Genomic DNA, 24,130 nt, shown 5'->3' on the forward strand with positions numbered 1-24,130 from the left:
ACCATCGAAGTGCTAGAAGTCTGCGTACCTGGAATACCGAGGGTGATGAATTCGGGAACGTGAGCGACTGCGTCGCGCCACTGACTCGCGGCCGACGTGTCGGTGGGCCACCACGACTTGTACACTGGGCGCCGCGCCAAGTAGAGGAGTGCCAGGATCGGCATCGAAGCAGTACACCAGACCCGAGCATACGCAGCTCCGAGGAATCCTAATACAGCCGTCGATACGATGCCATTGATGACGCTACATGCACGTACCAATGTCGGTGACGTAGCAGAGGTAATAACCGACAGCGACAAAGATAAAGTTGCTGAGGACCGCAATGTAGACCATGGGCGACACGATCTCCTGGGCCTGGAGTACCTTCTTGAGAAGCTCGTAGACAAAGATGAGTGGCAGCGAGAAGATGGTGATGCAGGAAAAGTCGCCCGCGAGCGTCGCGACCATCGGGTCCTGTCCCAAGGCTTCGAGAAAGTACGTCGTGTGCCAATTCAGCACCAGCATCGGCACGTACGCCAGCCTACAAGGACGTGAGTTGGAGATATTGTCGTATGCAGCTCGTACAGGAGAACAACGAGGCCGCTTTGGAGGTACATGCCGAGAAGGTGCTCCTTGCCGGCACCGACGCACTGTGAGCAGAGTGTGTCCATGGCCGTTGTGAGGCCGACGCCGATCGAGAGGCCGCAGACGTTGAAGAAGACAGTCGACATGGTGGCAGCGTCCACAAACTCTTTGGTGTGCGGCGAGTTCATGTGTCCCACGAGCACGATGGAGAGGAAACCCGGCAAGATCTCGAGCAAGAAGGTCGCAAACTATTGAATCATGGTCAATCAAGGAAGTTGTCGTGTGGTGCACACCATAGGGCCAGCCAAGTGGAGGAGAGCGAGGATCTCAGTGCGCGGATTCATCGGCGTCTCGATGGTGAGAGCTGCCTCGACGTCGCTGTCGGTCGGTGTGCGGGGTGGTAGCAAGGATGTCGCTTCGCTTGTCATGGTCAAAATTGCAAGTGGCAACGACCAACGTTTTTCTCCAAGTGGGTGTGTTTTTAAATTGTCTTTTTGTACTGCAGCGTTGTATGCAATTAAATGCCCCAATGGAGCATGTGTTGGGAAAAAACACTGGATGTAGGGTCGTACAGTGGATGCCGCGATGGCACGCTTGGATTATGGACATGGAATTGGTGCCGTGGTCTGACCGCAATCAAAGAAATGACAGCTTCGTGGCACAGGAGGCGAACATTCCGTTGGCCGCCAGTTAGCTGGAGTAGCATAGTTGTATGGAAACGTTGACGATGGCCTATGCATGCGCAGCAGCCAAGAAGACATGCAATGCGTGCAATGCGTGACCGACAAAGTCGCAGACCCCACTGCAAACGCACTGCGAAGTTCTTAACGTGAACGCCTGCAGCGTGCACTCGAGGAGCTATTGCGATTCGGATAAAGTATACGTCAGTGCGAGGCTATGAAAGTGACGCAAAAGCTGCATGATTTACCCCGTAAGTAGCGCTGCGAGTCGCGATCGCTTGCTTCAAGGTATTGCATGCTCAAACCGTAGGTTATGGAGGTTAGTGGCTCGTGATTTTTGTCTGCGTGTATTCACCCTTCGGGGCTTCGCTTCATTCGATGCTTGACTTTGCGGTGACGAGACTGGAAGGTGGTCCGCCACTGTCGACGGTCGTAAAATCAGACACGAGATCCGTCGATACTCAATACAGGTGGCGTCGTGGGCTATACACGATAACAACAGTGTATGTAAGAAGTTAGCAAAGGTGTTAATCACAACAAGGAATATTAATATATCCTAGTATCATGCAACTATGGACAGGCGGCGCCTCTTTTTATCGCCGCGCAAAGTACTTTTTGGCATACGACATGCTGTTGTGGTCCGTATTGGCGCCGCGGTTGCCGTTGTTCTTGCTGTTGGTGATGTAGCTGCTGCTGGTACTGTCGCGTTTCCGCTTTTGGTTGCGCTTCGGGGTCGGTGGCGACGCTTCCGCCTCAACAAACCTAGGATAAGAATATATAAGCAAATGTCAGGTATCGAAACAGTGTACCGCTGATGCCGGCTGCGCTGCTTGAGCGGACACTTGGCCGCGATGTGCCCAACCTCGCCGCATTCGTAGCACGTCACGTCAGATGTCCGCTTGTTGTTGCTCGATGCCGACGATTGGCGGTACGACGCACTGTACTCGCGCCGCGAGTCGTAGTTTTCATCGCACTCTTCAAAGAAGTGGGCTCCTGCGCACTTGGGGCAGTAGATGCGTCGGTTGGTTGGGCGCGGGAAAGGGACGCAGTGCTAAGTCGCTCAGTGAGCCATCGACACTTCGAAAAGAGGATTGTACCAAGTGGCCGGGCTCAAAGCACACCATGCAGCTCACATCCTTGTAGTCATCGTTGCCGACCGTGCACGTCTCGGTGTAGTGGTCACGGCCACACTTGCGGCAGTAGTTGAGGTCTTGGCGCCGGCTCGAGCAGTTCTACAATCGAAGTATTTGTGACCGAGAAGTAAAACAGGATTGGCGGTGTACGCGGGATTCGTGGCCGGGTTGGTTGCAGCGGTAGCAGAGTACGGCGGGGCATGTGCCTGCCTGGTGGTCACGATACCCGCACAGGAAGCACGGCCGCATGACCATTTGGTTGACGCAGTCTCTCGACATGTGGCCGATTTCGTTGCAATTGAAGCACTTGGTCGCGAGGTCCTTCTTGAAGTACCGGCTCTCGCGCCGGGGCTTAATGAGCTTGTCGTCGTCGAGCTTGGCCTTCTTAGCCGGGCGCTCCTTCGTCGCTTCGATCGAGGCCACCGGACGGCCAATGCGCAGCGCGTCAATATCGGGCTCGCCATCCGAGACCGCGTCCACGTCGCTCGATTCGTCGTCCGCAACGTCCGTCGCACCACGGAAACGCGTCGTAAAGTCCGAGAGGATGAAGTCGTTCATGGGCTCCAGCTCTGGCTCCTCAATGATCGGCGCCACCGGACGGGGCTGCAGGAAGCGGCTCGCCCATTTTGAGAGCTGGATAGTTGGCTTGGTGGCCACCTTGGTTGGCAGCGGCTCGTCATTGTCGTCTGACAGATCCGAGAGATCGATGGCATTGCCACGGTCCTTGCCACGAGCGACGGCGACGTTTGGCAGCGGCTCATCCGTGAGCTCCGAGTCCGATGCGTCGGCCGACTGCTGCTTGCGCGGGACCTTGGTCCCGAGGTCACGTTTGCGGTGGGCCTTGGGGTTGGACATGTCGAAGCACTCGCCTTCTTCTTCTTCGCTCGACGACTGCTGCGCCACGAGGTACTCGTCTTCGTCCGAGACGTCCGAGAGCGACAACCGGCGCGTCCTGCTGCTCATGCTCGTGCAAACCAATGAAACACCTAAAGAGAGTCGTTGAAACCTCTCTATTTTAATACAAATTGTATCCGATGTCGGAGGTGTAAAAGCCCGCCAAATTCAGCGACTCGTTAAGATCGCAACCCTTTACCACAGGAGCGTGGTCAAGCATTCCGATTCTTGCGAGCTTTCCTGTCCGTCCTAAAAAGACGCAGATAAAACCCAAATAGTTCGCAATATGTCGGTGGTGCAGGAAACATCGACATTCCAAGATTGGTGGCCAACAGCATTATGCTCTTCTGTGCTGAATGACACCAACAAGGTCATAGCACCAAGCTCATCTCGGCATATGCCATGACAAGTACATGTAGTTGTAAACTCCATTCCCATAGATCAGAGATAACGAACCCGTGGTGTAGTTGGCGGTCATTCTTGGCTTCTGTGCGAGTTTGAGGTTGACCAAACACACGCAGCGGGACGAAGCAACACGACATCTGCTCACAACAACTCGAGTATTGGCGCTCAAATATATGATTGGCACTGTTGATATCCCATGCCAATCCCGATACTGCTCTGGAGCAGCTCGTGAGTGCGTGAACACTTGCGAGGTGTGCTGCTTTTAGCGCGGAAAACCTCTTAGAATGCATACTCCGAATGATAAAAAGATAAAACTGCCGCCAAATACAACGGGTCATAATTTTCGATTCGTGTGCAGAACCACAGGACGCGGCAAGATGGGGATCAAAGGTCTCATGAAGCTCCTTACGGACGAGGCGCCGAGCTGCGTCAAGGAGATGCAGATGTCCCAGCTCTCGGGGCGCAGCGTGGCCATCGATGCGAGCATGGCGCTCTACCAGTTTCTCATCGCCGTGCGCAGCACCGGCGACGGCGGCGGCGCGGCGCAGCTCACCAACGAAGCCGGCGAGGTCACGTCGCACATCCAAGGCATGTTCAACCGAACGATTCGTCTCATGGAGCACGGTGTCAAGCCCGTTTACGTCTTTGACGGAAAGCCGCCTGTCATGAAGAGCGGCGAGCTCGCCAAGCGCACTGAGCGGCGCCAAGAGGCCCAAGGTGCGCCCAGTCTCGTCTAATGGCACGAAGCTCATGCATGAAAAGCAAACCTGAAGACGGCTACCGAAGAAGGCAACCAAGACGATATTGACAAGTTCACGAAACGCCTCGTCCGTGCCACGCCCCAACACAGCGAAGACTGCAAAGAGCTCCTCGGGTACGACGATCACGCGCTTCTTCTGTTGATGGCTCATGGTGTATTCTCTGGATTGGTAGACTCATGGGCGTTCCGTTCATCACGGCACCGTGCGAAGCTGAGGCCACGTGCGCGGCCTTGGCCAAGGCGAAGAAAGTATTTGCCGCCGGTACGGAAGATATGGACGTCGTCACGTTCGGCACGCCCGTGCTCTTCCGCCGCTTGACGATCGCCGCGAGCCGGAAGCTCCCGATCTTGGAAATCCGGCTGGAGAAGGTGCTTGAGGAGCTCAACTTGACGTACGACCAGGTATCTCCTCGCCTAACTTCGTCGACCCTTCCTCACACGGATGCCTCTGTAGTTTGTCGATCTCTGCATCCTCTGCGGTTGCGACTATTGCGATACGATCTTTGGCATTGGCCCCAAGAAGGCGCTGAACGCGATCAAGGAACACAAGACGATCGAAAACTTCATCGCGCACCTCGAGAAGCACCCGAGCAAGGGCGTACGCACCTCATTAATAACCTCTCTTGCCGCATATCTCACCCGTGCGTTTAGGTGACAGTGCCGCAGGACTGGCTCGGCGAAGACGCTATCTACAAGCAGGCGCGCGGCATGTTTATCGAAGCCGAGGTGGCCGATGTGTCCGAGATCGACTTCAAGTGGAAGGATCCGAGCGTTGATGAGCTCCGTGCGTTTCTCGTCGAGAAGCACGGCTTCAACGCCGAGCGCGTCCTGAACGGCATTGAGAAGCTCAAGAAGGCCAAGACGTCGCACTCGCAACAGCGCCTCGAGAGCTTCTTCACGGTGCTGCCATCGGCAGGCGCCAAGCGGAAAACGACCGACGACAAGAAGGGCAAGGGCAAGGCTGCGCCGGCCAAAGGTGCGCCGTCCAAGCGCGGCCGCAAAAAGTAGAGCCCTGCGTTATGTAACTTTTCTACTACGTTCCCGCTTCGGATTCATGCCACGACCTCGCGTTGTGCAAGGAATCGCAGCCGACGAGGAACCCGTCGCGCAACGAGGAATGCATCCAAGGTACCACTTGGTCGCCTGCTTATAATGCGCAACCGTCACGTCCCTCGTCTCGAGATTCATCGGCTGCTGGCGATGCAGCGATGGCTTCGAGCTTGCATTGTTGAGGCCAACGCTTGGGTGGCATGGCCTCGAAGAGGTCGGCCTTAGAAATCGGCTGTTAATACGCATACAAAGGCCTTATTTCACTCTAATCAGGTGGAAAATTCCTTTTTAGAGCACAAGAGAAGGATAAATATCCAGATTCAAGAATGAAACCAGGTTTTTTGATGTGCAGCCACGCGCCCGAGCTCTCGCACCACATGGTTTGGCGGTCTGTGAATTGACACGCATGCTCCCACGGGGTCAGGGTTGAAGTTGAGTGTGCGGTCGAATTGCACAGCCTGGGAGGAGTCCCCTTGTCGTCGATGTTATAGTCGTCTGGTTGCGCCGAATAATGGCGCTGGATTAGCACCTGCTGAGGAGTCTGAGAGCCACTGCTTGGAGGTACGAAGCCGGATCGAACAGTACCCGACTGGATCGTCATGCAAATTACGGCTTGCATACAAACATCAAATGAGGCCACGTCGTCGACTGCGCCATGCGGTAGACTCCAACTGGTTCGAATCCCACGCTTTCTGTGGCTTGGCTACGCTTTCTGCGGCGTTCCGTCGCAGTCGTCGAGGCGTTTGCAGCGAATCTCGCTCATGCGTAATGGCTGACGGCCATCCAACTTGGTCAGCCGCGTGCATTCACTTTTCAACTTTCCAAGTACGAGCAACTAACTACCATGTCCAAGACGGCGATTATGGCGATGACGCTGGTGCAAACGGCGGTCGCGATCGACTACCTCGGCGGCTGGGTCGAGCCCGCACACCAGCAGTGCGTGGACATTTGCAAGAACTCCAAGGCGGCGCCGGGCTGCTTTGGCCCGCCCAGCGATGCGTGCTATCAGAAGCTCCAGCGCCCCGGTGACTTTGACTACCTCCTCTTCGACCAGATCTACCAGCCGCAGTTCTGCCGCGATCTTCTCAACGGTGTCGACTCGACCATCACGCACCAGAACGTCAACAAGTACCCGGTCGGCATCAACTGCCACAAGGTTGACGTCAAGAGCGAACTCATGATCCACGGTCTCTGGCCCAACTATGTGAACGGGTACCCGGGCTGCTGCAACGTCTCGGACACGATCGTGAACCGCCCGTTTGACGCGTCCAAGTTTGCGACCAAGTACCCCAAGCTCTTTGCCGATATGGCGTCCGTGTGGGTCGACCCCGCGATCGGCAACTCGACCGAGCAGCTCTGCCAGGGCTACAACCACGAGTTCCAGAAGCACGGCATCTGCTTTGGCGCGTTCGGCGACGACTACGACCTCGCCTCCAAGCAGTACTTTGAGGCTACGTTGGACGTCAACACGCGCCTTGTCAAGCAGACCAAGCAGATCGCCGACTGGGCCGCGACGCCCGAGAAGAAGACGACGATCGCGGACATTGCGGCCTTGTACCCGAAGAACGTCAACATTTTGTGCTCCAAGGTCGCTGGCGAGACGCCCAACCGCCTCGTCGCCATCCGCACGTGCTTCGCCAAGGCCAAGGACAACTGCGACAGCGACAAGCTCCTCCTCGCGGGTGACTTTATGGACTGCTTTGGCAACGTCACGACAACGTGCGATGCGACCAAGCCCATCGATTTGGCCGCGTACGTCAAGCCGTCCCCGTAACTCAATCCAACGGCTCTAGCCTCGACGTTGAGATATGTATTTCAAACTACACCACACGTCCAGAGCTACACGACCTATTTGATCTACCCACAGTGTACTACGGTCGCGAGGTCCGTACTCCGTGCTCTTCACAGTAGGTCGTATTGGCGGTTGACGACGCCAGCAATCGCAAATACTGCAACGCCCGAAGACCTCTATGGTGATGGCGCGTACTTTCTGTGGTCCTGAATCGTGCAGCTATCTTTGGGGCAAGCGTTTTCCCGTTGCTTCTCTCCTATTTCGATCGAGCGATGGAAGTCCCAGTAGCCGCGCCTCTGCAGCTGCCGCCCGCGCCGACGGCCATGGAGGCCCGACCCATCGCGTCCATCGTGCAGAACGGGTCCATCGACATGCAGAGTTTGATGCTCTCGCTCTGGCAGCGACGCAAGGACACGGCGTATACAAGCGCCGTCTGCGAAGAGCTTCGGTCGCTCAAGCAGGCGCGGCCGATGCTGGACCAAGTGGACTTTTACCTGCCGCAGGTACAACTCCGTTTTGCAGGCGGGCGCATGGAACAATCGAGGTAGCTGGCGCACATGGTGCTTCACCTCGAGAAGGAGCTGCCGATGGATGCGATGGAGCAGTTTGTGCTGCTTCTGAGCTTGAGCAGCACGCATTTTGCGCTCCAGTTCTTCTGGATCGTCTACGCCGCGCTCGACGAGCACCGGCCCAAGCGAAATGGCAACCCGCGCACGTTTACTCGCTGCGCGCAGCTGCTCGTGATCCTTGAACAGTGCCTCGTGTACGGATCGCCGGCGAGCAAACCCGCGCAGGTTCGTATCACGCTAAGAAGACCATGACGCGACGAGAAGCGAAACTAGGAGCTTTTGGCCCAAAAACACATTTCCAAGATGGAGATGGACGTCATTCTCCAGGCGGACCGGCGCTTCTTTGCAGCTCAAAGTAGCGCGGCCATCTCGACGCAAGACGAGACCGCGGAAGGGTACGAATTTGCTCGTCTCGTCGATGTCTCATTCCTATGTTGGTAGCTGGCTCTTCAAAAAGGGGGGTGGTACGACAACGCTGGGTCGCCGCAGTTGGCACCGCCGCTGGTGCCGCATAGAGCGCAAGATCCTCTTTGTCTACAACCAACGCATGGACATGCATGCCCGCAACGCGATTCCACTTGAACGCGCGACGATCCGGGTGCTCGACAACCCAAAGCACCCATTCTACTTTGAGATTCACCACAGCTACAGCGACACGACCTTCAAGGTGACCGAGGCCTTGGAAGCACATTTGAATTTGGATTGCCGTGTAGTTTGCGGCCAGCGACGAAGACAATTTGTCATCGTGGGTTGAGAGCTTGGGTGTCGCTGCGGCCCCGCCCGCACCCCCGTCGTCGTCGCCCACCAAAGCTGGCCCCGGGCGTGCCATCACGCGCATGTCCCAAGCAATGCGGCAGTTCATTCTCAACGACGACGCTGCCTCCAAGGAGCACGAAGTGTCGTCGGCCGCGCGTGTCGAAGACGAAGCGGATTCGATTCCACGGTCGGGGTCGGTCTCGTCGACGCAGTCGTCGTCGCACGTGCCAGCGCTCTCGGACGAGCAGCAGCAGCGCTACGACTTTTTCACCGACCAAATCAACTTTGTCAAAGCCATCACCGATATCTGCGAAGAGCTCCGTCTCGTGGAGGTGTCGGAACGCAAGACGCTGCTTCCAACGAAGCTCCAAACCCTCCAAGCGCGCTTACCAGCGTTCGCGTACCTTCCGCTGTGCCGATCGACCGAGGTACACAACTGCCTCTTTTGACGTGACTTTGGATAAAGGCGTAGCTCTTTGCCCGCGTCACTTCCGTGTGCGTCAACGATGGCTATGTTTTCAAGACCCACGTACGCGCCCACTGTACGTGCATCAAATGACATTTTGGAGCGAATAGGAGCGCGCGCCGTGCTTGATGCACTTTCTCTCCGAGCCAAGCGCAGCCCTGTACGACGTTTCAAGTGCGCTCTACGTCCATTTGTACAGCGACGAGGCCGACGCGAGTGACGTTGTCGCCTGCGTCGCGGCGCCGCGAGTCGGCCAAAACACATTTGTCGAGCAACTTCTCGAGGTTTTGTCTCCATTTGTTCTTCTTTCTGCCTTGTCACAACCGCTGTCCAGGACGACCACCGGCGCGCGCAGCTCACGACCATCTTTGGCGAGCTCAAGGAGGCCAAGACCACGCGACTGGCATCCGAGGGCGTGTGCTTGCAATCGCTGATCGCCAAGGTGCGTGTGTTATTCGTGGCGAGATATGGAAATGCAATGTGGGCGCTAGAGCTATGACGACTTGCGCCAGGAAGTGCTCGTGATGCAGCTCATTTCGTACATTGACGACGTTTTCAAGAAAGCCGCGCTGCCTCTGCGCCTGCATCCCTATCGCATTCTATCGACCGGCGCAAGCACGGGCCTCATCGAGGTCGTGTCCAACGCCACGTCGCTCGACGGACTCAAAAAGTCGACGGGGTTCACGACGCTCCGTGCGTACTTTGAGAGCATCTACGGCGGTGCGACAGTCACCCTCTGTTGTCTCGAGCTCAAGAACGAAATTAGATCCCTCCGGCACCCTCTTTCAACAAGCCATGACCAACTACATGCAGAGCCTCGGTACGACCCATACTTTCCTGCCTTTCGATAGCCATATAACTGCGTAGCGGCCTACTCGATGGTCTGCTACGTGCTCTGCATCAAGGACCGGCACAACGGCAACATTCTCCTCGACATTGAAGGACACATTGTCCACATCGACTTTGGTTTTTGTACGTTGTCTATGGATGAAGTATGATACACTATTCACATGGTGCTAGTTTTGGGGCGTGCACCTGGAGGCACGTTCAGCTTTGAGACCGCGCCGTTCAAGCTCACGGCCGAGATGGTCGACTGCTTTGGCGGCAAAGACTCTGCGAATTACGCGCACTTTATCGAGCTCTGCGCGACGGCGGCGCAAGCGATTCGCCAACACGCGTCCATTCTGTACACGATGGTGGACGTGATGAGCTTCAACTCGAAGCTGCCGTGCTTTCAAAGTACTGCGATCCATAGACAAGAAGCTGTCACGGACGATATATGTCTTCTTTGTAGACAACGTGCCGCACGTTCTGCAGTCGTTCAAGGAGCGCCTCTTCCTTACGACGGCCGATGACAAGGTCCCGGGTCTCGTGCGCGGCCTCGTGGAGAAGGCGTACGCCCATTTTGGCACGACCAAGTACGACCAGTTCCAAGAGTACTCGAACGGGATTCACAAGTAGAATCTGTTTGTCTACCTCTACATACACAATGACGATGCATGCAATGATCGATAACAGTGTATTACTCACTGCTTCCAGTGCAGGCATTGGCGTCGAGAGGCGTTATATGGGCTCATATTACGCAGTGTCCTCGCAGTGTCGGGTAGTAGGGTGGGCAGAAGCAAGTGTGAGCACTTCCTCTGTACAACGTCGCTACGTAAAGTTGCATAGCAGCCATCGCAGAAATCAACCAAATTGATACTGGTTTGGTAGTTTAGTCAAGCGATTGGCAGCTCTAAACAGTAAGTGCATTTTGCACAGGATATATTCGAATGAGCTCAAGTGACACTAGTACAACGCCACAAAGTAGAATACGACGATCCACACTAAGCTTGTGATCGCATCGCGATGGGCGCTGGGGCTCGCTGCTGTGGCCAGCAAAAGGAGCGAGTCGTCCACATCCAAGCACGTCCCGTTCGCTGCGTCGACGATCTCGACGGGGTACTTTTCGTAAAAGACGGGTTTGGCGGCGCCATTGTCGTTGAGGAAAAGGAAGGCCGAGCTGCACGTGTTCTCAACCGCATCGCACGGGGCGTTGGCAAAGCCACTCGGAACGTCCGTGGCGACGCACGGCGTAGGCTGGCAGTAGAAGGTCTGCGTCATGGCGCTCTGGCACACATACGCGCCGGTCGAGCATGTCGACCAAGTCTGCGATGTCGCCTACAAACCGCTTCCTTCCTCTGCTGCACGAGGCGCTACGTACGGGGTTGTTGGGCGAGCACACCGAGCCGCGGTATGCCAGCTGGTTCAAGCCGCACGAATCAAAGTTGGCGGGCGCGGCAAGGGCCGCGAGCCGACTGCACACTTTAAATGTCTTTGGTGTCGTAAAGAACGAAGCACTGATGGGTGGGGAGAGAAACTGTGGGGAAAATGGATTGCAGGCTGCGCACATGACGCGGGCGAGGCTCGTCTTGGCGGGGTTCAGCGTCTCAGCGCAAGTTGCGCCTGTTTATAGATGACATCGATGGGACCTTAGCACGTGGATATACCTGCCGAGATGAGCTGTAAGAACTGGGTTAGGATAGCTTGGTCGTGCGCGGGAAGGCAGCATCGGGCCTGCGTGAACGGGCAAAACGACAGCGGGTACCGTGCTGACGTCTATAGACGCCACGTATTTCAAGGACATTCATTTGGCCACTGGCATCGTACCAATGCTGCACTCATTCCGCTGGCCAAGCACATAGTAGCGTCTGCCGACGCAAGGAGGAGACACACGACGCCAAGCATCCGGGCGATGTCCATGGTCGCTGCGACGCGTCGGTTTCGACCTGTGAAAAAGGCGGGCTTTTCCTCGTGTCTTTATCCGGTCAAATGCAATTTCGGGAAGTTTCGCGGTTCCAAAAGCACAGGCACGTACAGTATGTACACATAAGCTCGACGACATCAATACTTGAATACACGGTGGGCTGGGCACGCGGACGTCACAGACGCACAGCAGAATGTAAGCTGTATTTGAGTCCATAAAGTAGCTCAAAGCTTATGTCATCCTCCCAACGAACACAACATAGTCTAGTTTAGTATTGTCTATTTATACAGAAGACCCACTTGTACAACAGCAGCGCGCGGTAGCTCCTTGTGTCATCTCCACGTCGCTCCGACGGGGTGATCATCATCCATGCTAGAACCCCCTTTCACCAACCGAAACCTATGGGTCATCAACGGAAACACCCCAGTGTTACCTCCCGTCTTTTGAGGCTCTAAATCCCTGGAAAATGTGTCGTAGTATTACATAGCTATTTAGTTTCAATTCGTATTTTACGACACAGAACACATGCGAGTACTAGTAGTAGCGGGGTGTTGAGGGTGGCGAGATCATACCTTTGTGCCATTGGGTCCGTTCGAGCGAGGTTAATGCAACGGCCACACCATCAACGCGCGCCCGTCACGAGGATAAAGCTGCTAGTGTATCCGCGTCGTCCACGGAAGGGTGTGCAGCCAACCACCGACAAAGGTCTTGTCAGCCGGCGTCAATCGCGGAACGTTTTGCATTGGGAGTCGCATGGTCAGAAAAAGTTGCGCTGACTTGGCCTTCATGTCGTACCGCATCGTAAACCCGGCAGCTTCCTATGCGTGGACGGGTCGTCTACTAGCGACGGACGCGGTGCAACAGCGTCGTGGTTCGGGAGATGAGGATAACGCGAGGCAATGTCTTGGGCATAGGAGAAGGCCCTGGCGGGCAGCCGCCATTGACCAAGGTTGCGTACAGATATGTATCATCTACCCATGTCGATGTGAAGACACAATGGCAAACCGTAGCTCACAACACAAACGTCTCCTGGGCGGCGGTGGATGCAGTTTCGTTGATGCAAACGACGAACGGGATGCCATGGGTGAAGAACTCACATTTTCGCACGCAAAAGTCGTGCTGCAGGACGTCCGTCTCGACGCGAGCACCGCGACACTGCACCGGCTTACTTCGGTGCTCGCGAGGGACTGCACTGTCGTGCACGTTTCCTCCTACGCGACACCCGATGGCCTGGTCATCGACGACGACATTCGCTCCGCTGGTGATGCTCACCGAGTGGCTTCCGAGCACCAAGATGCAACTTGTTGTTCTCACGTGGTACGTGGTGCTCGCCTCCTGCAGGTCGATATGTCCCTGAGACGAACACGACGTGAGAACCCTCTCTTGAAGGCCACGCATGGGTTTCCGGACATGGTCGGACAAACGGCAACGAGCGTCCGCAAGAATTTGAACGGAAGTCCCGACGAGGTGTGGCAGAGTCTCAACATGGAGTCTCCACAGCCCAACACGAGCGCTACACAGTAGTAATTTTGCGTTATGTTTGACAAGGAAATTGTGTGCCAGTGGGAGCACTTTTCGTTGGTCTTTGCGTCAACAGCAAACTCGATGGTGACAAAAGCTGTGCTGCAGGACTTCCGGGTCGACGCTAACCCTGCGTCGTTGCGGCTATGTCTACCTAGCTTCGCTACAAACAACAGCCTCGTCGTGGGCCCCTTTGGCACAGCGACATTCGGCCTGCTGGTGATGCTTGCAAAGTGGCTTCCAAGCACCAAGATGCGGCTCGTCATTCACGTGGTGCTCGTCTCTTGCCGCAGGCTCATCCATACCAATGTGTCTTGCACCAATGATTATTTGTGTAGACGGTGTCGTGCAGCACCCAGTTGTCGCTTGCATCGAGGAGACTGCATCCAGTACAACTTTGAAGCACGTTCTACATGTGCTGCTTGGTTGCGTTTTGAAAAAGCAAAGCGTCTGAAACGCCCGGCGGGAAAAGCTGCGGGCAACGAGACAGTATGACCGAGCAGCGACCACAGTTCTTTACGGTGCTGCCGTCGGCGCAAACTCCCCTGCGTGTCATAAACGGCACGCGCTTACCTGCGGTCGCCACGCCAACGTCCCCGCTGTAAAACATTCCGCGTCGCTTAGCACTAACACACTCAAAATCTTTATGATCTAGGCCAGGCATGACACGGTGGTATCACCGGCGGTCCGCCAAGCAGCTGAGTCCGGCAGCCATGGCGCGATTTGCTCAGAAACCGCCCAGCACGCCAAAGCGCAGGCCAACGATATTGCGAAAGCCGCCCGCCCCAATCGCGTCGTCGATCGTCGCCGAGACATTCCAAGTGAACGAGAAGCACGTCGTGTTGCCCCTCCCTCTCATGCGGCTCGCGACCCAGGACGCCATTTTGGACTTTCTCATCAAACCCGTCTCTCTCGCACGTCAAGTGTTCTCACTTATCGCGTGTGGGCTGTAGATGGCACCGGCCCCTCCGACCAAAGAGCGAGCGATGGACGTGACGTTTCTCGAAGACAGCGACGATATCGACGTTCAGGCGCCAACGCCCGAGCCCGACTTGGCGTCGGCGCCACCGCTCGACATCATCTCACTCTCGCACTTGCTCGCACCACCGCGGTTTGCTGCGCCGCCAGCGTTCAATGAGGCAACACTGCTCAAGCGTCGGGATGGGGCGGCTGGGATGGAGCTTCTCGGTACGGACGACGATGACGGTGCCGACGTCGTTTTCTTGGACGACGAGCTCATCGAGGCCAAGCGCACCGAGTTGCAGATGCCACCGCTGTACGGCGACGACGTCGACAAGAGCCTCGTCCTTCGAGTGCTCAACCGATCGCGCATTCTCAAAAAATACCTCGACCCAACAACAATGCAGCGGCAAATGAACGGCGTTCGGCGGCGCGTCACCTCGGTCGCCGCGTCGTCGCCGGTTGTTGAGAAGTTCAACGCTGCCAAGACGGTAGACGGATCGTATCCACGTCCGTGGACTTCGGGCGGCGGTGACGGCAATGAGGTTCCGCCGCGCAGCAGCGACGACTTGGACGCATTTGAGAACCAGCTCGACGACGACTACGACGATGAAGAGACGACGCCAGGTGATGACAATGTCATCGGAGATGGTGGCTCTGGCCGGCAAACCTCCTCCTCAAAACGATCACGTCGTCAGTCGAGCAACGTTGCAGTCGCTGGTGGCCTTGCCGATGCCGTCGCCAGCGTCATGCAGGTGGCGCCGAGTAAGCTCGCCTCCGCCCTCGAGCCCAAAGAAATGGATGCGGGCGCAATCTTGGCGCTCGACGCCACGTCATTGACGCCTCCGGACGGCGATATTGCGCCTGTTTCGATGAGCATCGCCCAAAAGCAGCGCGACAAGGCCGCAGCGCGCACCACGACGTCCAGTGTCGTCGCAGAAATGGACGAAGTCGACTTGACGTCGCCGACGCCGGCCAGTCCTCGGCGGCGTACCGATGCAAAAAAGAAAGCCAAGCTGCCGGGTGGCTCAAGTTCCGACTCGGGCGTCGAGTCGTCGCTCGAAGCCATGTACGAAGCCGCGCTGCGCGCCGAGCGGGCGCGTGAATGGCGTCAGGCCACGCTACTTGCGTGCGCGTGCATCAACATGGACAAGGAGTGCGTCGAAGCCATCTTCTTGCGGGCGCGGCTCTGTCGACGCCTTGGTCTTTGGTACGCATACCTGCTTTGTGAGTTGCGTGCTGAGACATGGCCATCGTAGGTCCCAGGCACTCAAAGATCTCACCTCGGTACGCGCGTCGATCGTGCTACGATCCCAGAGGCCTTGTGGTTCTAGGCGCTGCGCATTTGTCCCAGCAACCATCGCCTGCACTTGCAGCGAGCGCATATTCATATTCAGCTCCAGGATTTTCACGCTGCTATCAACGACCTGACGTCGGTCCTTTCGCAGCACCCAACATCGGCCGAGGCACTCCTTCTCCGATCGCAGATCTACACCAAGCAAAACAGCCTCGCCTTTGCCATCAAGGTGACGCCATTTTTGGTAGAAATTTTTCGATCCAACGAATCGCAGGATTTGACGACAATTGTCAAATTTGACCCGAAAAACTGGCGCGCCTACTACGAACGCGGGCATCTCCGGCACCAGCTCATGGAAGGTCTCGTGCACGAAAAGGACATTGACACTGAGAGTCAAATGTACACACCTCATACAGCGTCCCCAACGCCAATGTCCAAATGTAGTGCATCACCACAGCTCATGCTGCACGTGCTCGACGACTACCTCAGCGCCCTCCGTGCCGGCTGCACGCTGCCCGAAGTCGTCGAGGCCATTGGCGACGTGTGTCTTCGCCTGGTCGCCGCCTCACGGGATGCCAAACCGCTTTTGCACACGATCCACTCACTCTCGGGTCTCGTGGCGCTCATCGACGACGCTGACGCGCGCACCAACCTCCGCGCCCGCGGCGCTAAATTGCGCGACGGGCCCGTCGGGCTCCTCGCAGTGCTCTTGGCGCAGCGCGGCCGGCTCCAGACACTGGTGCGCGTCTTCTATTCTAATGCATACAAATATCAAGGTTATGACGTGGCAGATTGGAGAGCACGCCAAGGCCGCCGCCGATCTGGACCGTGCAGTCGTGCTCGACTACCATTACGCGCCGGCGCACTTTTACCGCGGCGCCCTCGCGAGCTTGTATGCGCACGACGAAGCCGCCCGCAAGGTCGTCGAGACGCACCTCTCGCGCAGCGTGTCACTGGACCCGACGATCACGGGCGCGTACATTGTGCGCGGCGGCGTCTTCGCCTTGGATCTACGCTACACGAGCGCGCTCCAGGACTTCAAGGCCGCTGTGTCGATTGACCCGACGTTGGACTCGATCTGGGTTCAAATGGGCGTCATCTTCTTGTCGCACTACCACGACTGCGCCGCCTGCGTGAGTGTGTGCACAACCGCACTCACCAACGACCGCAGCCTCGAACAAGCGCTCTATTTGCGTGCCGAGTCGTATGCGCGGCAAGGCCGTACCGGCGCTGCGGTGCGTCCACCACCCAGTGGATACATTTTCTGATGTGCAACATGGTAGCTGCGCGACTATGTGCGGCTGGTTCAGACCAACCCGACCGACGCGTTTGCGCACTTGCTGCAAGGCAAACTGCTGCTGCAGCTCGGCCACGGCCGTCCGGCCTTGTACGCCTACATGTCGTTCATGGAGCTCTCCGAACACGGCGTCGATCGCATCTCGCGTGGCATCGCATACCGCGTCCTCTCACAGCACGCAAAAGCTGTGCGTGAGTTCAAGCTGGCGGTCGAGGACCACCCGTCGTCCGAGAATCTGTACTTGCTCTCTGAGGCGCTGCATTCGATGGGCGATACCGAGGCGGCGCTCGAGGTCATTGAGCGCGCGATCGCAACCGAGCCGCAGTGCGCGAGAAACTACCTCCGGCGCGCGCAGTGCTACCTTGGCCGCGGCGCCCTCAAGGTACCAACACCCTACGAGTGGAACGCACCAAGTCTTCATACGCGTGTTTAGTCGGCCATCATCGAGTACGACTTTGCGCAGACACTCACGGAAAAGGCAGAGCTGCCGCGCTTGCTCTACGAGCGCGCCATGTGCCGCATGCAGCTTCTCGTCAAGTGCTGGCACCAGCTCGAGTGTCTTCACGCCAAAACGCATGTCGAGTGCAAAATGGAAAGCAATTTCAAACCCGGGACGCCGCTGCCGGAGACGCTATCCCAGGGCGACATGACTGTGCCCGCGCTCACGAGCTACATCAAGACACTCTACAACGAGACTCTCGCGGACTTTGCCAAGTGCCTCAAGCTCAGTGCGCCCACGCCGCTGGTCGATGCGCTCGTCGACCGTGCCGAGCTCTACGCGCTGGGCGGCGACTTTAGCGCCGCATACGCCGACCTCGATGCGGCACTACTCGCGCAGCCCGGGGACGTCCGCGCGTATATCAACTGGGGCATCCTCGACAGTCGCCTGGCGCGTCGGGCCTCGAGCATCGTGCAATACGACCTCGTACGTCGGCATTTCGCAATGAGGTTCGGCTCCTATGGCGTGGCGTAGGCGCTGCAGCACCAACCGAACCACGCGCTGGCTTACTACAACCGTGGCGTGGCGTACCATCATTTGTGTGTGCACGCCCAAGCCGAGGCCGACTACACCAAGGCCATCGTGCTGGACCCAACGCTTTTAGATGCGGTGCGGAACCGGGGGATTGCGCGCTGCCACTTGTCGGACTTTGCGGGCGGTGAGGTTTGCGTGTAATTTCGTAAATTATCTGAGTGTGCAATTCTGTACTAGCAACGACAGACTTTGAACAAGTGCATCGGAGTGCCCCGGACGACCTCGAGCTCTACCTTGGGTTAGGCTACGTCTACCTCAAGACGGGTCGGTTCCACGATGCGATCGGACTCTTCCGGGCGTCGGCGAGCGTCAACCCGCGGGGTCTGGATGCCTTCTTGGACGCTGGCAACACGTTCTTGACCATGGCACTCTTCTTGAGCGAGACCTCCAACCCTCTCAATGCGCTGCACTCGTCGAGCGCCAAGACAGATACGTTCCGGTCGCTTCTGCACCAAGCGCTCCACTGCTACCAGCGCGCCGTGCGGCTGGACCCAACGAGCGTCGACTGCCGTCTAAATTTGGCCGCGCTCTTCCGCGCGCTTCGGGACATGCCCAATGCGGTGCGCCAGTACGCCATGGTGCAGGGCCTCGACCCGCAAAACCACGTCTTCCACGAAGAAAACGCCATCATGCTCGCAGACGCGGGCCAGTACGACGACGCGATGAAGCACTGGAACGACGCGATCCGGCTCACGATTTCGACCAACAGCATCATTGAAATGGAGTATACGATCATCGCCAACACGCCGTACATGGAGCGGCGGCCGTCAAAGTCGGACGTCGTCGACGACCCGGACGGCAACTACCTGCGTACGTCCACGTGATTGCTTTGGACGGGTGCCGAGTATGCTATATTGTAGTGGACCGACTCTTGGCGCAGAAGGCCGAGGCAGTCAAGTCGATGCTGCAAAGCCGGTGGCGTACGATCGAGTCCCCCGCGGCCGCGACCTCGATCACCGGACTCAAGAAGAAGCTCGCCGTGCAGCTCACGGAGCGCGGAAAGGCGTACGAGCGCCTTGGCTTGCTGGACAAGGCGCGTCTCGAGTACCTCTACGCGTCCTATTTTGACCCGTTGGCGTACGCCGTGTACTTTCAAATGGTGCGATTAAATCGTACATTTTGTCAATGAATTCACACACTTTGCGTATCGTAGGGGACACTCGCGCTGCGAGAACGACGCACCGACGATGCGGTGCGGCACTTTGACCAAGCCATTGCACTGCATCCAAAACTCGGACTCGCGCACTTGAATCTCGCAATGGCCCATTTGCAAACGAAAAACGTTGTGGCGGCAAAAGCGGCGCTGGAAACCGCGGCCGAGCTCATGCCCGAGTGCGGGTTTGTGTGGGCGAACCTCGCGTGCGCGCACTTGCAACTGGATAACGACCGCCGAGGCGCAGTCGATCGGCTGTCGTCAGCGCTTAAGTGCATGCCGACGTTCGCGCCCTTCTATGTCGCCCGCGGGCGCGTGCTCACCAAACTCAAACTGCTCCACGATGCGATGGTGGACTTTGCTGCCGCGCTTCAAATGGGCTACAAGGCGCCACTGTAGCTTCTGCAGTCTATGGGTTTGACATGCCGTGAGAATTAGCAAGGGTCAAGGAGTAGCTAACGACTATCTTCGTGATGGCCGCATACAGAGATGTGCTCGGTGGTACTCATCGGTCCCTTACATATGCAGAGCTGGATAAACACTTGACAGCTACCGAAGCGCCGAGAGTGTTCGCTGCGCCTGGCAGCTGCAAGTAGCTTATGGGTTGCGTGCGTCTTGATTCGGCCGCATCATACCGGGGTGGCAGTAACGCAAACCCTAGCGCGTGCGTGCTCTTTCAACACCAGTGGACAAGACGAAAGATTCGTGCATAAAATAAAGAAGCCTACGCCTTGGCATCGGCGATAACGCGGTGGACGTGGAGGGTTGGCTCGTGCGTCTCGAGGTACGTCGACACGAGACGGCTGATCGAGTCGTAACTCATAAAGATAATGCCTTGGCCGGGAATGACGCGGCCAAGACGAGGGATTGTGCCAGCGTAAAAGCCTTTCAAACCTTCGGTTCGGGCAATGTGCTTGGCGCAATCCCACGTGCTCGCGTACTGCGTGCCGTGCAGCCCTTGCATCTTGGTCTTGAGCACATCAAAAGCTACAGGATGCCATGAGTCAACGCGTCGGAAGGGAAGTGGCACGTACGGTTGTTGCCAAAGGTGCTGAAGATACCGGCCGACATGCCGCCGACCATGCTTACGGCGGCCAACTTGGCCTCCGAAAGCTCGCTGTACACGACGCCGTGACGCTCGAGGAGGCCGGGAACGCGCACTTTGTACTCCGAAAACCACATGAATCGGAGACCTTGGTTACTCGCCTGGGATAGCAATGTCAATTTGGTACAGAAAGCGCGAGCGAACATACCTGCTTCAAGATCGTGGCTGTGAGACCTTGGTAGAGGCCGCGCGCGCCTTCTTCGGCGAGAATGCGGCGCACGCCGTGGAGCATCCCGGCGTTGGCGTCAATGAGTTTGGTCTTGAGAGTCTCGATCGGTGTCGTGGCCACCGTCGCTTCGATCGCGCCTGCGAGCATGCCCGCGGCGAGGTTCCCGAGCGCACTCGTGGTGCCGTTGACGTCAGCAAACTGTCGCTTGAGGTAGTCGTACGCGCCAAAGCGGATGCCAGACTTGGGCAGCGACCCGACGACGACGGGCAAGAGGCCGCGGTAGAGCGACCCAACGCCGTCGGTTGCAACATGGTACCGGAATCCGCCGAGCATGTTGGTGTAATGCAACTTCATCGTGCCGAGCTGCAAATTGGTCTTGATCATCTCCATGGGCCACGTAGCAGTCGTCTCGATACCGCCAGCGATGGCGCCGGCCACGACGGCGACCATCGGATTCGTCGACTTGGTGGTGGTGGTGGTCATGTGAATGGAAATGGAAGAATGACCAACTTCAAGCGTCGTCTTCAACGCATACATCCCGTTGCGCATGCGACGAACCTCGCACCACAAGATCTTCCGCGTGCGTTCAAATGGCCCAATGGCCTTGCGCGGAATATAATCGAAGGCCGTCATAGCCAATCAGCGCGCGTGATGTCGAAACAAATCGCTCGCGTGGTACGACGCACCCGGATTGGTCCAAATGTGGATACATTCGACAGAAGCAGCCAATGAGACGCTGCCAAGTCCGTGTTGCGTTGACGGCAAGATCCACAAGGAAGCGGCGCGATGAGCGAACTGGTGGCCACCGACTGGGCGCGCCGGGCCGACCTCGCGGCCATCGAGCTCGCGATGCTGCGGCTCGTGGACGGACTCGACCGCTTTGGTGCGCGCTGAGCCGCGACGCCGCTCACCCTGCGTAGGCGCTGACGCCCGCGACAAGCTCGCGTTGTTGAACCAGAAGCTCGGCGTCCTCGAGCGTAGCGTCAAGTGGGACACGACGCCGCATCTCTTCAGGGCGTGACATGGGCGTGGCTAGGTACATGGAGCAGAGCCTGCGCGGAGACCCGCCGATGGCCTACTAGAGGCCGCAAATACACACACGAATCCTATGCTTTATATACAATACGTTCTTATGTCGCGGTCGTGCTCTGCATGAAGCGCTTCGCACTCGCGGGTATCCGAAAGAGGCGGAAGCCGCCGCGCTCGGCAGCTGTAGGATGTGCCCGCTTCTCCGCCTGCCGCGCCGAGTCGACGTACACCGCCTTGTCGTCGTCGTCAAACGTGGGCGTAGTATTGTCTTCCAGGACGATTTCGTCTGTGTGCACAAGACCAGAGAGGAGTTCGCGCTTCATGGCTTCCTCGACAGTGGCGGGCCGTGCGTCGGCGTCGTCGAGCGTCGACTGGTTCCCCGTCTCGCAGCGTGGCGTGTCGGCAGCCGTCGCGGGTCGAATCGGAATCGCATTGTCCTCGAGCGGGTCCGTGCCCCTGTCATGCTTCTTCACAGCCGTCCGCGGCGTCGTCGTACGTGGGCATGGCGTAAGAGACGAGGCCACCTTTGCATTGGGTGCTTGGGTGGCTTTTGGCGGCGTCATCATCGAGGATGCGGAGGCGAGAGGTTCCGGCCCTTCTTTCACTGGTGCATTATTTGTGTCCTCGACGGAAATACCAGACACGACCGTGTAAATGTCGACGCTGGACGTCGCCGTCACAAACACAGTGGAGCGCGTTTCGTGTGGCGCGACTTCGGCGCTACGAGGACGCGTGTCGCCGCCGCAGAGCTTGTCCATCATCGCCCGCAGCTTCTCAAGCCGGTCGCGCACGTCGCTTTGAGCCTTTTCTACCTCCGCCGGCGTAAGCATCTTGGTCTGCAGTCCTAGCCGCAACGATCCACATTTCTGCCCTTAAACACAACACTGTACTGTACCTGCACGCGACGAAGGCCGAGCAATCAACGGGCGGCCTTCGGCAGTGGTGGGTCGGCTTGATGACGCGCTGGATGGGCGACTGAGCCCAGGCGTGATTGGACGACCGGGCGTTGCTGGCCGCGCCGCCAACACCTCGAGAAGTTTGGTTGGGTTTGGACTCTCCCGGATTTGCTGTGGCTTGAGATCATCGAGAAACTGCAATGTCGGCAAAAAGTCCAGTGCGTCGACCAGATATCTACGTCGCATGAGACGACCCAACTGCAAAGTCACACGGACGTGGACGAGAGCGTGCACGGGTTGCCGCGGAGCCAAAGGTCTTCGAGCGCCGCGTAGGCTTGGAAGCAACGTAGGTCCATAATCGAGCGCAATCGGTTGTTGCGCAAGTCCAGCGTCTCCATCTACTCGCATGATCCATTAGGGATAGCGCAACCCAAGCAAGCGACCTGTGGCGCACGCTCAACGAGGATGCTCACATCCTGGAGCTGGTTGCTTTCGACATACAGCTCTGTGAGCGCTGGAAGCAGCGGCAGGGACGTGATATCTGCGATCTGGTTGCGGTCGGCCCGAAGCACCTAGGGCATTTTCAGCCGGGTGACGTTATACCTGTGCAGCGCTTCGTACCGACAAGCTTGGCGGGTACACGCCACTCAGGGACGTGAGCTTGTTGCCGCTCACGTTGACCTCATCTAGCTTCTTCAAGCTCTCAAGATTGCCAATGCTCGTGAGTAAGTTGTCGCTGACGTTTAAGTACTCGAGCGCACTGAGCGTTTGGAGTCCCTAGATTATATTGGTGATGACAGTGGTGCCGCCATGACCACAGGTACCGTCGCAAGCGCACCCGCAATGCGGTTGCGACTCAAGTCCAAGTACGTCAAGTGGCGAGCATTTTTGAGGTGCTCGATGCGGCTGATGCGATTGCCATGGAGCTGTAGTGTTTTGAGCTTGAAGAGCGCTGTCAAGTCCTCCGGCAATGCCTCGATAACGTTGTCGCTGAGAAGGACGGCCTCGAGATTTTGGTTTCTAACTCCACTGTCAACTCGAGTCGATATCATTTGCTACATCACCCTTTGAGGCCCGACGCGGACGTAAGCTGGTTGTTGTACGCTTTGAGCTCGCGAAGGTCCTTCACCGTGTGAAGGTGCTCGAGCTGCGTTAGGCGATTGAACGAGACGTCGAGCGAGTAGAGCTTGGGCATCTTAAGACCAGCATCAGAGTTCTCAAAGTGGCGTAGATGGTCCTACGCCCGAGAGGTCGGCGATCTTCTCGATACCGCGGTGGTGCGCATCGACCGCAAACTTGCTCGAATTGTCTTCGGTCACGAGAACGCGCTAGGAGACCCCGACAATAAGAAGGACCGATAAGAAAGCCCGCGTACAAGCGCTTCGAGGTCGAGTACGCGGAGCGGCGTGGCCATGGTCATGGTGCCGTTTCAAACTGTGAAACCTCCAGGCTAATTGGACCCAATCCGGCTGCGTCCACGTGGCATCACGGGCATCGTTTGACAATCTGCTTGGATGTGCCACTGTGTGCAGCACGACGCATCCGCGCTCCACGTCACGCGTCGTTGCGTTGAAATAGCCTCCGTCCGGACCTTCGCCGCCGTTCACCCGCACCCATCCGGACGCGATCTTGGCGTCACATCATCCGCTTGGCGATGCAGCAATCCATCACGGTATTGGCGATGACTGGCCCCGTCCGTTCCCGTCTCCTCGCGTCTAGTCGATGGTACGTATCGATCTACACTGCCCATGTCATGTAAATAGTGTATGACGATCGTCGAGCGGGCTATTTCGGATCTTTCCTGGGCGCACGGCATCGACCCAGGGTGCGGAATGCCGATGCGAGCCAGCGCAAA

General features: G+C 57.5%; 10 protein-coding genes across 11 annotated transcripts in view; 5 read left to right on the forward strand and 5 right to left on the reverse strand.

Annotated features, from left to right (window-relative positions):
• The window catches only part of SDRG_04041 (hypothetical protein), a gene marked incomplete at its 5' end in the record, with an annotated part of 1,940 nt that extends 948 nt beyond the window's left edge, over window positions 1-992 (reverse strand). Inside the window, 4 exons of the mRNA XM_008609692.1 lie at window positions 29-208; window positions 258-520; window positions 565-812; window positions 858-992. Of these exons, the coding sequence (XP_008607914.1) occupies window positions 29-208; window positions 258-520; window positions 565-812; window positions 858-992 (826 nt within the window). The remainder of the gene's footprint in view (window positions 1-28; window positions 209-257; window positions 521-564; window positions 813-857) is intronic.
• A 748-nt stretch (window positions 993-1,740) lies between these two features.
• SDRG_04042 (hypothetical protein) lies at window positions 1,741-3,376 on the reverse strand. The gene is made up of 4 exons (XM_008609693.1): window positions 2,528-3,376; window positions 2,342-2,476; window positions 2,054-2,295; window positions 1,741-2,006 (listed from the first exon to the last, which is right to left on the reverse strand). Exons 1-4 carry the CDS (start codon window positions 3,338-3,340, stop codon window positions 1,838-1,840), a joined length of 1,359 nt encoding a protein of 452 aa, XP_008607915.1. The 5' UTR covers window positions 3,341-3,376; the 3' UTR covers window positions 1,741-1,837.
• Window positions 3,377-4,017: 641 nt separating this feature from the next.
• On the forward strand, window positions 4,018-5,608 carry SDRG_04043 (flap endonuclease-1). The gene is made up of 5 exons (XM_008609694.1): window positions 4,018-4,393; window positions 4,439-4,550; window positions 4,610-4,838; window positions 4,891-5,034; window positions 5,088-5,608. Exons 1-5 carry the CDS (start codon window positions 4,054-4,056, stop codon window positions 5,442-5,444), a joined length of 1,182 nt encoding a protein of 393 aa, XP_008607916.1. The 5' UTR covers window positions 4,018-4,053; the 3' UTR covers window positions 5,445-5,608.
• A 563-nt stretch (window positions 5,609-6,171) lies between these two features.
• SDRG_04044 (hypothetical protein) lies at window positions 6,172-7,348 on the forward strand. Its single transcript, XM_008609695.1, has one exon. It carries the CDS (start codon window positions 6,331-6,333, stop codon window positions 7,258-7,260), a length of 930 nt encoding a protein of 309 aa, XP_008607917.1. The 5' UTR covers window positions 6,172-6,330; the 3' UTR covers window positions 7,261-7,348.
• Window positions 7,349-7,550: 202 nt separating this feature from the next.
• On the forward strand, window positions 7,551-10,605 carry SDRG_04045 (hypothetical protein; the record flags this gene model as incomplete). Its single annotated transcript, XM_008609696.1, has 13 exons — window positions 7,551-7,781; window positions 7,827-8,072; window positions 8,121-8,242; window positions 8,289-8,514; window positions 8,561-9,031; window positions 9,076-9,132; window positions 9,180-9,353; window positions 9,404-9,511; window positions 9,561-9,789; window positions 9,836-9,889; window positions 9,937-10,041; window positions 10,090-10,308; window positions 10,364-10,605. The coding sequence occupies 13 exons, from the start codon at window positions 7,551-7,553 to the stop codon at window positions 10,528-10,530; spliced, it is 2,409 nt and encodes an 802-aa protein (XP_008607918.1). The 3' UTR covers window positions 10,531-10,605.
• Window positions 10,606-10,770: 165 nt separating this feature from the next.
• SDRG_04046 (hypothetical protein) lies at window positions 10,771-11,852 on the reverse strand. The gene is made up of 4 exons (XM_008609697.1): window positions 11,719-11,852; window positions 11,559-11,667; window positions 11,273-11,514; window positions 10,771-11,229 (listed from the first exon to the last, which is right to left on the reverse strand). The coding sequence occupies exons 1-4, from the start codon at window positions 11,809-11,811 to the stop codon at window positions 10,858-10,860; spliced, it is 816 nt and encodes a 271-aa protein (XP_008607919.1). The 5' UTR covers window positions 11,812-11,852; the 3' UTR covers window positions 10,771-10,857.
• A 2,470-nt stretch (window positions 11,853-14,322) lies between these two features.
• On the forward strand, window positions 14,323-19,475 carry SDRG_04047 (hypothetical protein; the record flags this gene model as incomplete). The annotated part of the gene is made up of 12 exons (XM_008609698.1): window positions 14,323-15,506; window positions 15,556-15,583; window positions 15,631-15,822; window positions 15,868-15,992; window positions 16,038-16,332; window positions 16,385-16,828; window positions 16,877-17,272; window positions 17,324-17,815; window positions 17,864-18,047; window positions 18,101-18,733; window positions 18,784-19,022; window positions 19,077-19,475. 12 exons carry the CDS (start codon window positions 14,323-14,325, stop codon window positions 19,473-19,475), a joined length of 4,611 nt encoding a protein of 1,536 aa, XP_008607920.1.
• A 287-nt stretch (window positions 19,476-19,762) lies between these two features.
• SDRG_04048 (hypothetical protein) lies at window positions 19,763-20,991 on the reverse strand. Its single transcript, XM_008609699.1, has 3 exons — window positions 20,330-20,991; window positions 20,111-20,282; window positions 19,763-20,063 (listed from the first exon to the last, which is right to left on the reverse strand). The coding sequence occupies exons 1-3, from the start codon at window positions 20,981-20,983 to the stop codon at window positions 19,801-19,803; spliced, it is 1,089 nt and encodes a 362-aa protein (XP_008607921.1). The 5' UTR covers window positions 20,984-20,991; the 3' UTR covers window positions 19,763-19,800.
• A 108-nt stretch (window positions 20,992-21,099) lies between these two features.
• On the forward strand, window positions 21,100-21,513 carry SDRG_04049. Of its 2 annotated transcripts, XM_008609700.1 has the most exons (3): window positions 21,100-21,233; window positions 21,271-21,337; window positions 21,387-21,513. In XM_008609700.1, the coding sequence occupies exons 1-3, from the start codon at window positions 21,137-21,139 to the stop codon at window positions 21,430-21,432; spliced, it is 210 nt and encodes a 69-aa protein (XP_008607922.1). In that variant the 5' UTR covers window positions 21,100-21,136; the 3' UTR covers window positions 21,433-21,513. The 2 variants fall into 2 exon arrangements, with proteins under 2 accessions (XP_008607922.1, XP_008607923.1); XM_008609701.1 differs by having other exon boundaries at window positions 21,271-21,513.
• Window positions 21,443-24,113, reverse strand: SDRG_04050 (hypothetical protein). The gene is made up of 9 exons (XM_008609702.1): window positions 23,651-24,113; window positions 23,517-23,603; window positions 23,340-23,470; window positions 23,100-23,295; window positions 22,897-23,052; window positions 22,719-22,847; window positions 22,552-22,673; window positions 22,275-22,510; window positions 21,443-22,223 (listed from the first exon to the last, which is right to left on the reverse strand). Exons 1-9 carry the CDS (start codon window positions 23,693-23,695, stop codon window positions 21,481-21,483), a joined length of 1,845 nt encoding a protein of 614 aa, XP_008607924.1. The 5' UTR covers window positions 23,696-24,113; the 3' UTR covers window positions 21,443-21,480.
• Between the last annotated feature and the right edge of the window lie 17 nt (window positions 24,114-24,130).

Source organism: Saprolegnia diclina (genome assembly GCF_000281045.1).
Source record: "Saprolegnia diclina VS20 unplaced genomic scaffold supercont1.10, whole genome shotgun sequence".
In the NCBI taxonomy this organism is placed as follows: domain Eukaryota; phylum Oomycota; class Saprolegniomycetes; order Saprolegniales; family Saprolegniaceae; genus Saprolegnia; species Saprolegnia diclina.

Coding starts and splice junctions, on each gene's coding strand:
- SDRG_04043 (XM_008609694.1), top strand. CDS start 4,054: ATGGGGATCAAAGGTCTCATGAAGCTCCTTACGGACGAGGCGCCGAGC. Junction 4,394..4,438: donor GCGGCGCCAAGAGGCCCAAG/GTGCGCCCAGTC, acceptor ATGCATGAAAAG/CAAACCTGAAGACGGCTACC. Junction 5,035..5,087: donor AGAAGCACCCGAGCAAGGGC/GTACGCACCTCA, acceptor CCGTGCGTTTAG/GTGACAGTGCCGCAGGACTG.
- SDRG_04042 (XM_008609693.1), bottom strand. CDS start 3,340: ATGAGCAGCAGGACGCGCCGGTTGTCGCTCTCGGACGTCTCGGACGAA. Junction 2,477..2,527: donor AACCCGGCCACGAATCCCGC/GTACACCGCCAA, acceptor CTTCGATTGTAG/AACTGCTCGAGCCGGCGCCA. Junction 2,007..2,053: donor CAGCGCAGCCGGCATCAGCG/GTACACTGTTTC, acceptor TTCTTATCCTAG/GTTTGTTGAGGCGGAAGCGT.
- SDRG_04044 (XM_008609695.1), top strand. CDS start 6,331: ATGTCCAAGACGGCGATTATGGCGATGACGCTGGTGCAAACGGCGGTC.
- SDRG_04046 (XM_008609697.1), bottom strand. CDS start 11,811: ATGGACATCGCCCGGATGCTTGGCGTCGTGTGTCTCCTCCTTGCGTCG. Junction 11,668..11,718: donor GCGGAATGAGTGCAGCATTG/GTACGATGCCAG, acceptor TGGCGTCTATAG/ACGTCAGCACGGTACCCGCT. Junction 11,230..11,272: donor TGTGCTCGCCCAACAACCCC/GTACGTAGCGCC, acceptor AGCGGTTTGTAG/GCGACATCGCAGACTTGGTC.
- SDRG_04050 (XM_008609702.1), bottom strand. CDS start 23,695: ATGACCATGGCCACGCCGCTCCGCGTACTCGACCTCGAAGCGCTT. Junction 23,296..23,339: donor TCCGCGTCGGGCCTCAAAGG/GTGATGTAGCAA, acceptor CAGTGGAGTTAG/AAACCAAAATCTCGAGGCCG. Junction 22,511..22,551: donor CCGTGCACGCTCTCGTCCAC/GTCCGTGTGACT, acceptor CATGCGACGTAG/ATATCTGGTCGACGCACTGG.
- SDRG_04048 (XM_008609699.1), bottom strand. CDS start 20,983: ATGACGGCCTTCGATTATATTCCGCGCAAGGCCATTGGGCCATTTGAA. Junction 20,283..20,329: donor CAGCCACGATCTTGAAGCAG/GTATGTTCGCTC, acceptor TTGCTATCCCAG/GCGAGTAACCAAGGTCTCCG. Junction 20,064..20,110: donor CAGCACCTTTGGCAACAACC/GTACGTGCCACT, acceptor GGCATCCTGTAG/CTTTTGATGTGCTCAAGACC.
- SDRG_04049 (XM_008609700.1), top strand. CDS start 21,137: ATGAGCGAACTGGTGGCCACCGACTGGGCGCGCCGGGCCGACCTCGCG. Junction 21,234..21,270: donor GGACGGACTCGACCGCTTTG/GTGCGCGCTGAG, acceptor CACCCTGCGTAG/GCGCTGACGCCCGCGACAAG. Junction 21,338..21,386: donor GTCCTCGAGCGTAGCGTCAA/GTGGGACACGAC, acceptor GGGCGTGGCTAG/GTACATGGAGCAGAGCCTGC.